The following is a 10,413-nucleotide window of genomic DNA, read 5'->3' on the forward strand; positions in this document are numbered from 1 at the left end:
GTGTCAAGTTCTATGAAGAATGAGAGTAACAGACTGACCTAAGAAACATGTGACTTAGAAGCATTGGAAAGAATGTGATTTTAAAACGATCTTTCTGTCCTTTTCCCAGATACACCAAGAAGCTGGAATTTCTTGCACACTTTATCTTGGGTTCTCAACCTCTTTGGAATCTTCTTCATTTTGGCTGCTCATGAACATTATTCCATTGATGTGTTTATTGCCTTTTATATCACGACAAGACTCTTTTTGTACTACCATACTCTAGCCAATACTAGAGCATATCAGCAAAGTAGGAGAGCAAGAATTTGGTTTCCCATGTTTTCTTTTTTTGAATGTAATGTAAATGGTACAGTACCTAATGAATATTGTTGGCCATTTTCAAAACCAGCAATAATGAAAAGATTAATTGGATAAAGTCTATCTTTGTAATGGGTTCGTGATTAAATATACAGTAGTTGTTGAAAGTGAGTAACTTTGCTTTCTCCCCCTAAGCTGTTCCTGGATGCCTTCCTTTTTGGCTTATATGTTGACAAAGTGAAGTTCCATGTTCTGAGCAAGGCTGTGATTGTAGAAATCAAGAAAGAGCAGTCAAGAGTCCTTACATCTCCGTTTGAATAGGAAGCTAAAGTAGATGTTTCTGACCCTTCTCTTTTGGCAGACTTAATGTTGTAATTGAAGTCAGGCTGTACCCTCACCTATTGAGTACTTGCTTATTGAACTTAAGCAATTTGCTGATTGAAAGTGTTTTTGTTTTTTTTTTAACTTCATTAGGACTGTAGTCGAGAAATAATTTTTTTTAAGGTCCTTATTATCTTCAAAGGAAAAACCCCTACCAAATGAGCAGTATTTGTTCTTTGAACTAATCTCTGTCTTTTTAAAAAATGCAACTCTAGAAAGTGATCTGTGTTACTAACAAATGATTTCTGCCTTCTGAGCCATCTTTAAGAAAAGTATACTGAACATACCAGGATGCCTGAAACAGGAAGAGAATGGAAGGGGCCATACATGAGGTGACAAAGAACAAGTATAGTACTGGCATTTTTCACCAAAATGCAACAAAAGATGCAGTTCCTATTTTGTTCTGAGGGTTCAGTATGACTGTCAGTAAGTGTTTATGAGGGAAAAATGGCTGCATCCATAAAAATAAAATTGGCTTAATTTTAGTGAGGTAGGTACCTGGAACAACTTTGTGCTATAATTGTTAGTTAGACATATGAGAGCCCAATTTTATGCCTTTAAATGATGTTACTTAATGAGCAAAATAGTGGAGTGTTTTACCAAATGTTAGATAAAGTTCTTGTGTCCGTAAGTAGGGAGGTATGCATGCAAAGAATATTTTTTCTATTTTTAAAAAATTAATAACAGTTGCAGGCATAATAAACTTCTGGTTTTTGAAATTTGTCATTCTTGGCCATCAGAAGTAAATAGTCTCAGACATATTTGGATATGAAAAAAAGATTTTGTTGTTTTTCATTTAAATTGTGTACATACATTCTTTCTATTTAGTCTTAATTTGGCAGTCAGGAAGTGATATAACTTAGTTGCTGTTTACAACACTAGAAATGTAGTACCTTAAGTAATTTGACCTTTGTGGTAACATTTGTCACTTTTAATGATTTTGGTTAATAGTTATGACAGTAGAATGCTTATGGAATTGGATTTTGAGCCCCACCTGATTGAGCTTAGCTACTTGGAATATTAATTGTATAGTTTTTACATTCCATTTTAAAGCAAGGAGTTAGAAAAAGTGCTGGCATATTGAGGTCTAAAATTAGGCCACTTAGCAGAAACCTGCTCCTAATGTGGGTGAAATATTTTATTTTTGCACTTTGAGTCATATTCCCACCCCTGTATAAGCTACAGAGGAGCCTGAATGGATTGGGCAGGAGAAGAAATTTATGCAAACAAATTTCAGCCAGTGCTGAATGACCCCAATCTGAGTCTACTCTGAATATTATTTTTTATTTCTCACCTGAAAAATGGCACAAGGCAATTCAAGTTTTATTATGCTTTTAAATCTCATACTTGAGAATCTTATAATATCTTAAATTGTTGATTCTAATACATGCTAGGGACAAAAATGTCAACATTTCATCTAAGGAAACTGCATAATCATGAAGGGTGAAGGATGTTGGCTATACCATTTAGAGTACTTTGACCTCCAAGGTCAAAGCCGTGTAACTGCCATTCTTTCCAAGTGACAGAGCAAGACTGTATATTTAGCTAGGGAGGGACAAATGTTGGCTTTTGGAAAAATGTTTGAAAAAAATCTGTAGCAACATTAATTCAAGAATGTTAGATAGCTACTTAATGGTAAACTTCCTAAACATCAGTCTTCTTTCCTTCATGTGGATTCTATTGTAGAACAAAATAGAAAAAAAAATTGCAAGTAACTTTGCAGAGCTGTTGACATTGAGAGTGCCTAACAGCAGACTGCAATGAGGATTGTAAAATAAGTTTTCAGCTTGCATTTCTCATATCTGATTTGGGGAAAAGGTAAGCTAGATTTATAATTTATTGTTGTAACTAATACAAGGCAGTGTTTACATAAATTCATCATCTCCAAGTCTCTTTCTTGGAAAACTTTGACACAAAATTATTTTCCTTTTCTTTTTTTAATATGAAACCTATATTTTAGTTGTTTTTTTGTTATTTCCAGATTTTGTCTTTGTATTTTTTTTTTCTTGTTAAAGTGTAAACCATTGGGAGGGTGGTATTTAAATTCACATTTTGGGTGTGAATGTGCCTAGGTGGAGAAGCTACATACATGTTTTTTGATCCTATCTACAGTTGCAGACTTATGAGAGGCTTATATTCTTAAATACTGAGACCTTAGTATAGAAGGAACCAAGAAGGTTTTTGGTTTGGGGATACAAACTGGAGGTTATATTGAAAGTCCTTGAGGCATTTCTCTATATTCCTGGGGGCAGTGTAGCCTTTTTTCTTTTTTTATTTTCTTTGCTTTCTTTTTTTTTAAGTCTATGCAGGGCATTGTTACTGAAGCGTAATTGAAGTTCATAGGGAGTAGGAGGTTTTGAAGAAGGCAAGTGTGCTGTTAACGCTGAATAATTTGGGAGGAACCTTTTTTGGCTATGCTGCAGAATTCTCAAAGGGCTATCCTCCTTAGTTCTTAGTGGCCAGAATTGCTAGAGTAAAAACAACTTCCACATGCTGGGTCTGTTTATTAGTTTTTTTGTTTTTTTTTTTTAAATCAGAAAGCAATGAGAGCAGCCTTAGAACCAGTCAGCTAAAGAAATGTGGACTGTTCACTAGAAAGAATCCATTGACTGAAGACCTACTGGTTCTGTAACTCTGACACTGCAGGTGGTGTTCTTTCTTACCCTGTACCTGCCCAAGTGTTGTTACTTAGAATTCCAAAAATCTTATAATTTGTAAACAGAGAACAGAGAAGCCAAATCCTCTTATAGCTGATATGAAACAGTCTGTTTTAGAGACATCTGTTTGAAAAGTGTTATTGATATATTCAAAGTCATATTCATAACACTAACCTGCTCTGAGTGTATTCAGCAAAAGGCAATTTCATCATGAGTTTTATAGTAAACATTTTCTAAAGATTCTTGTTCCAAAATGCTTGAGAACGTTAACCATATTCTTGTTTTAAACTCTGTGATCTAATAAATTTAATTCTTTGATAGTCTTTTTGTAGACTTAAGTTATCCCTTACTAAGAGTAATTACAGTAAGAGTCATGTGTCAGTTCTTCAAGGTATTCAGGCATTTGAGACAAGAAATTTCTCCTTTAGAATAGTCCGATAGCTTTCTTAAACAGTATCGGTTTCTTTTAGATAGTTTCAAAGCCAACAAAGCATGTCAGTTTTAATGCCATCTTCACTTGAGTTAACGATGGTTTGCAATTGTAAAAAGTGTAGCCTGAATTACCCCTATACCTCTATAGAGACTTGTTAGTAACATCAAAAGTCAGACTGCTTCAGGTGACCAGTGAGAAAGGAAAGAGGTTGAGGGTTTTTCCCTCTTTGTGTCTGAGTGGCTCTGAGTGACTGAAATTACTATGAAAGTAGGTTTTGGTCTCCCCTCTCACCTACCCCTCACACCCAGTGAAGGCCACCAATTTCCAATAACTAAAATGTGGCCCATTACTATACATCAAGTTCAATAAAAATATCTATGAAATCTGTAAACCATAATTCAACTACCAGTAAAGTTGGTTTTAGAATATATTCTACCCTAAATTAGCCAAAAGACATTTTATTCAGTGTGTTCCATGTTTAAGCATAAGGAAGGTTTGTGCCGGATAGGAAGGGAGAGGGAATACTATGATAATTTCATTATTATTTCAGGTCTGTTTCAATACGAACTACTGGGTTGTCTGAATGGTAGCCAGGCCATGTTATTAATGTCCTCTTACAAATGCTTAATTTTAATGATTTTTTATTCAGAAATCTATGGATTGTTAGGACAGTTGAAGTATTTCTGATATGGAACAAAGGAAGTGGAAGTGATACTTAGTGGGGGAAGCAAAATTCGCTTGGACTAAAGTGGGCATGTTTTGTTTTAAGAACTCTACCTAAATGTGACTCTGTGCACAGAGGAACTAGTGTTACGTGAAGACGTGAACGTTTCTATGGAGGCCATACCTTGATGCACAGTGTTGTATATAAGTAAATATCTTGACTCTAAACTAAATCCAGATTTAACTAATATATTATTTTATATCTTTGTTGTATTGAAATGTTCAAAAATACTAAAAATAAAACACCTGAAAGTTGAATTGCAGTCTCTTATTTGAATGTCTTTGCATTACTGATGCAGCTCATCTATTTTTTATACAGTAAATTTTTATTTATGCAAATGATTGGGCCCGGCAACTTTAAACTTTAATATAGTGTCCAGTTCCTGGCATTTACTAATTCTTAGTTGTCTGTTAGGTAAGCCCTTTGCCCTTTCTCCTTTCTTTGTGTAAACCAGGAAAGAAAAGCAATCTTCCTGAGGGTATTAGAATAACTGCAGATTAAGATGAGAGGGAGGGAAAAGAAGCAAATAGCTCATTATTCCTGGACACATTAAAGCTTTTGTTTGGTTGGTTGGTTTTGATTTAATTGTAGATTATATGGGAAGATGCCTTCATCCTGGCAGGTCAGCTTTGGAAATAATGATGAACAGGGAAAGAAGGGAAAAGAGCTGTTCAGAGAAGCTCAGTAGCCCAGAACCATGGAGTAAACACTAAGAAACACTAAGCATTGTCATAGGACCATATGGACTTAATCCATGACTGAACTTACTTTCATGACCACTACTAATTGCAGCCTCTCTGGCCCCAGATAGTCTCTCTCGGGAACGCTGGGAAAGAATAGTCCAGGACAGACCTAGAGGCTACTTGGTGGAATAGGAAATGCACTGGTTTAGACTCTGAAGGCCTGAGAAAATGCACTGATTTAGACTCTGAAGGCCTGAGCATCTCTGCCGCTGATTAAAGTAGGTCTTTTCTTCCAGCTCCACTTAACTTTATGTATAAGGAGGGGAGAAACAAATGCCTTTCTCATAGGTTGTATTAAAGGCCAGATATGAAAGTACTCTACCCTTGCTGGCTTAGTAGCTGGTACATAATGCTGAAATATTAGTTGAATTTAGGAAAATAAAACAGGGCCTGTGCCCCCAGGAAATTAATAATCTAGCTGGGAAGTTGACATGAAAAGGTAGCCAACAACATTCATTGGTGGAATAAACCTACAGTTTTAAAACTGCCTGGTTGAACATCTTCAGGGTTAGGGGAAAGGGAGGTGGGGAGTTTGTACCATTTCCATGCAGAGTTGGTGTTTTACATATTTGATTTTCCTTGTAGGCTTTCTCTTTGAAAAAAGAGTTGAGGATAGGGTGCCTGGGTGGCTCAGTTGGTTAAGCAACTGCCTTCGGCTCAGGTCATGATCCCAGAATCCTGGGATTGAGTCCCTCATCGAGCCCCACATCGAGCTCCCGGCTCAGCGGGGAGCCTGCTTCTCCCTCTGGCCCTCTCCCCTCTCATGCTGTTTCTCTCTCTCTCAAATAAATAAATAAATAAATAAATAAATAAATAAATAAAATCTTTAAAAAAAGAGTTGAGGATAGGGGAAGGAAATGTTTGGAAACAGCTGAGTCAACAGATAATTTTACTGTCTTCGTTTAATGTTAGGTTGGGAGAGGAAAGGCTTAGTAGGGACTGAGGGTCCAAGCAGAATTTACTAAGCATGTAAAACTTGAACTGAGCCTTCCCTGAAGGAAAAATTGATAAGAACATGATGAAAGGTTTAGAAGACTTACTGTCATGCAAAAAATTGGATTTGTATATGTATTAGAGAATTGTTGACAGGGTATATGTTTTTATTTATTTTTTTAAGATTTACTTATTGGGGTGCCTGGGTGGCTCAATTGGTTGGGCGTCTGCCTTTGGCTCAGGTCATGATCCCAGGGCAGGATCGAGCCCCACATCGGGTTCCCTACCTAGTGGGGAGCCTGCTTCTCCCTCTCTCTCTGCAGCTCCTCCTGTTATGTTCGCTCTCTCTCTGTCAAATAAATAAACAAAATCTTTTTTTTAAAAAAAGAAATGTATGTGTTCTTAAAAAATAAATAAAGATTTACTTATTTATTATTTGAGAGAGAGAAAGAGCAAGCAGGGTGGGGGAGGAGCAGAGGGAGAGGGAGAGAAAGAATCTCAAGCAGACTCCCTGCTGAATGCGGAGCTCGATCTCACAACCCTGAAATCATGACCTGAGCCAAAATCAAGAGTCAGATGCTTAACTGACTAGGCCATCCAGGCACCCTGACAGGGTATGTGTTTTTATTTTTTTATTTTTTATTTTTTTTAATTTTTTTTTTAAAGATTTTATTTGACAGAGACACAGCGAGAGAGGGAACACAAGCAGGGGGAGTGGGAGAGGGAGAAGCAGGCTTCCCGCTGAGCAGGGAGCCCGATGTGGGGCTCGAACCCAAGACCCTGGGATCATGACCTGAGCCGAAGGCAGACGCCCAACGACTGAGCCACCCAGGCGCCCCAGGGTATGTGTTTTTAATAAGACAGAGGAGTTAGTAAAGGGCACAAGTGTAAGTCAAAAAGAGAAAGGTAAGATGATGAAAGTACACAAAAGATCAAACTGGAGATGAAGGAAAGGCTACAGACCCTAAGATAGTAGGTCCACGAACCAGGTTCCTACAGTCTGCTTCTCCCTCTCCATATGCCCCTCCTCCTGCTTGTGCTCTCTTGTGCTCTTGCTCTCTGTCTCTCTCTGACAAATAATAAATAAATAAAAGCTTAAAAAAAAATAAAATAGAATAAAACCACCACGAACTGTTCATATTCCAGCCTTAAGAGTCTTGGATCCTACTCTAAAGAAAACACATGTACCTAATGGTTTTTCTTTTTCTTTTAAGATTTTATTTATTTATTTGAGAGAGAGAACACAAGCAGGGGGAGCAGCAGAGGGAGAGGGAGAAGCAGGCTTCCCGCCAAGCAGGGAGCCAGACTCGGGGCTCCATCCCAGGATCCCAGGATCATGACCTGAGCCGAAGGCAGATGCCCAACCGACAGAGCCACCCAGGTGCCCCCTAATAGTTTTTCAGTACAGATTAATCAGCAGCCTTCATCAATAAGATGTCAGTGTACCTGAAATTTGATCCTGTTTTTCCACGAAGACTGATTTTGTAGGCTGGAGAGCAGTTGGCAATAGTGATGTGATTTGAGGGACTCCCAACATGGTGGAAATCACACCTGTAGAAATTTGATAAGCCTAACTGTCCAGGCAAGATTCTGAATTTTCACTATTAATCACAGGGGTATCTGTGATTCTTACTATCTTTTTTTTTCTTTTTTAAGATTTAGAGAGAGAGCACGTGTGCAAGCAGTGGGAGGGAGGGGCCAAGGGATGGAAGCAGACTCCACGCTGAGCCAAGAGCCCGATGTGGGGCTCAATCTCAGGACCCTGAGATCATGACCTGAGCCGAAACCAAGAGTTGAATGCTCAACCAACTGAGCCACCCAGGCACCCATGATTCTTAGTATCTTTTTAAAAAGTTATTAATAGTAAGTAATTAATGAACATAGTAACAAACTATATAAACTAAAAGCTTTTCTTCCTACCCCTGTGCCCCAGCCTTTAGTTCTCCTTCCAAGAGGCAATCATTTTTAACTAGATGTTTTCGAGAGGCATTCCATGCATATTCAAACAAATACATATTCTTCTATTTGTGCTTATATTATTTAAACAAATTGTAGCATATATACATATATGCACATATATACATGGTTTTGCACCTTATTTATTTCACTTAATATATGCCAGTGCCTTCCCCTCCAAGGACATAGCTTAGTTGAATAAGTTAGATTTATTGTTCATTGAAATGAGGAAGAATGCACACCATGGTAAATTATAGGGCATCTCTGCTGGAGGGTGTTGGGAAGGGACTTTCAGGATTTGGGTTTGGATTAGGTGGTTTGGGAGAAAAGGTTTAAGGAAGCATGGATTTGCTTTGGGTTGAATGCTATCAGGATGCTGGGGCAATTCTGATTGGGTATCTTAATCTTAAAGCAGGAGGCATGAATTGAGGCTAATGTTATAATTGGTAAAGAAACAAAAATCACTCAGGATAGAGGGATATTTGGTCATTTTTGTGATTTCAATAATGTTCATGTTTTTATCTGTGTTCAGACATGATTATTGATAGGCTTGTTTTTATCTTGATCTGTCATGGTCACAGGTCTCCTTGTCATATGTTGGTATTCTACAAAATGTTTTATGTTCAACAAGAAAACAGTAGTCCTAGCTGTGGGTGCCAGGCCAGCTTCTAGCAACATCCAAGTTCTAGCTGATGATACCAGGCCAGCTCCCCAATGTCAAGAACTGCTTTTCTCTTTCCCACCTGATACATTAGGGTTCTTTCCATATAAGTACATAAAGAATGCCATTTGCTTCATTCTTGTTAATGGCAACGTGATACTCCACTGTATAGATGTCATTCATAATTTATTACTCATTCCCTGAAGTGACTTTTAGATTGTTTACTATTCAAACACTGCTACAATAAATATTACTTTGCATGTGTGCAAGTTCATCTGTAGAATAAATTGCTAAAATGAAGTTGTTGTGTCCAAGCATTTGTGCATTTTAAATTTTGTTAGATATTGTCAGATTGACCTTAATAGAAGTTGTACCAATTTATTCTTCCACTAGCAATGTAGGAGTTTGCCAGTAAATCCACACCATTGACAAAATATTGTATTACTGAACTTTATCATTTTTGCCAATCTGAAAAGTTTAAAAATGATATCTTAATTCCCTTTCTACATAAGTAAGCTGCAGAAGTATTTTTAAATAGTAATATAGTAAGGGAACGTGACAGCTTTATTGTGATGCATATCTTTCTGGAGGACTAACTGCATTGCAGACTGTGTCATATATTTTGTTAAAAGCTCATATGACTATAAAATATTGAATGGGAAAAGGAAGATGATTTAACAGATTGAGAAGGGTTTCTCCCATTTTATTTATAGCATAGTCTTTACCTTGTCCATCTCTTGCCATTGCAGGGGGCAGGGGGTTGATAATTGTTTTCCCAAGCACCCGAAGGAAGCTAAGTCCTGTCTAGTCTAAGGGAGAGTCTGGAGGACTCAGTTGCTTTCCATTTTAAAGTTCTATAAAGGGTAAATGTTAATACCTGCCTGCCCACCAGCAGCTAATATTTACTCTGCCATGACCTATGAGACATTCCAAGGATCTGAATTTACCCTGTCCATTATAGGGCTCCATTATAGGGCTCCATTTTAGATATGTAGGACCTGAAGTATGGAAAATGTTTTGAAAGAACATTTATCAAGCATTTATTGAGCACCTACCATATGCCAGGCACTATTTAAGCACTGGAGCTTCAGTGGTAAATGAAAGTCCTTGCCCTCAGGAAGCTTACTTTCTAGACAATAACATATGAGAAAGAAGCATCCCTGACAGGTGTCAACTAGTAACTGACAGTGGTGTTCCCTTACTGAACATGGACAATGTTCTAGAATATCACATCAGGTGAGGGCTCTGCATGATTGTGATGGACCATCTTCACTCATAAACGGGCCTGGATAAACATATGCAACACAAAAATAACCAGATACCCCTCTCCCTATTGATATGAGTAACTAAGATACTGAATTGTCCCAGTTTTCTAAAAACACTCAATCCAGAATAGCATCCCACCTCCTTGTTTCCTTAAACCCTCCACAGCATCTCCTAACTCAAGCCCAAATCTTGTGCAAGCCCCTCCTAACACCCTCTTACTGAGTTTTCCTATTCTTTTCAATAGTGTTTTGTCTCTCTTGCTACGTGAATTTTAAAAAACTTTGACTGATTTGTGCCCCCCCACACCATGATCTTTGCTTGGTGGGAACTGACTCTTGGTAGCCAAAAGTGGATACACACAC

At 37.8% G+C, this 10,413-nt stretch overlaps 1 protein-coding gene across 5 annotated transcripts in view; it reads left to right on the forward strand.

The window, feature by feature from the left end:
* SAMD8 (sterile alpha motif domain containing 8) overlaps positions 1-4,749 on the forward strand; it is a 42,631-nt gene extending 37,882 nt beyond the window's left edge. For all 5 annotated transcript variants that reach the window (XM_045878159.3, XM_045878154.3, XM_045878156.2 and 2 more), the window contains one exon: positions 110-4,749. In XM_045878159.3, coding sequence (XP_045734115.1) covers positions 110-414 — 305 coding nt within the window. In that variant the 3' untranslated portion in view covers positions 415-4,749. The remainder of the gene's footprint in view (positions 1-109) is intronic.
* The last annotated feature ends 5,664 nt before the right edge of the window (positions 4,750-10,413 follow it).

This window comes from Mirounga angustirostris, unplaced genomic scaffold (genome assembly GCF_029215605.1).
Source record: "Mirounga angustirostris isolate CCGP_5_RB_7025 unplaced genomic scaffold, mMirAng1.0.hap1 SCAF_6, whole genome shotgun sequence".
In the NCBI taxonomy this organism is placed as follows: domain Eukaryota; kingdom Metazoa; phylum Chordata; class Mammalia; order Carnivora; family Phocidae; genus Mirounga; species Mirounga angustirostris.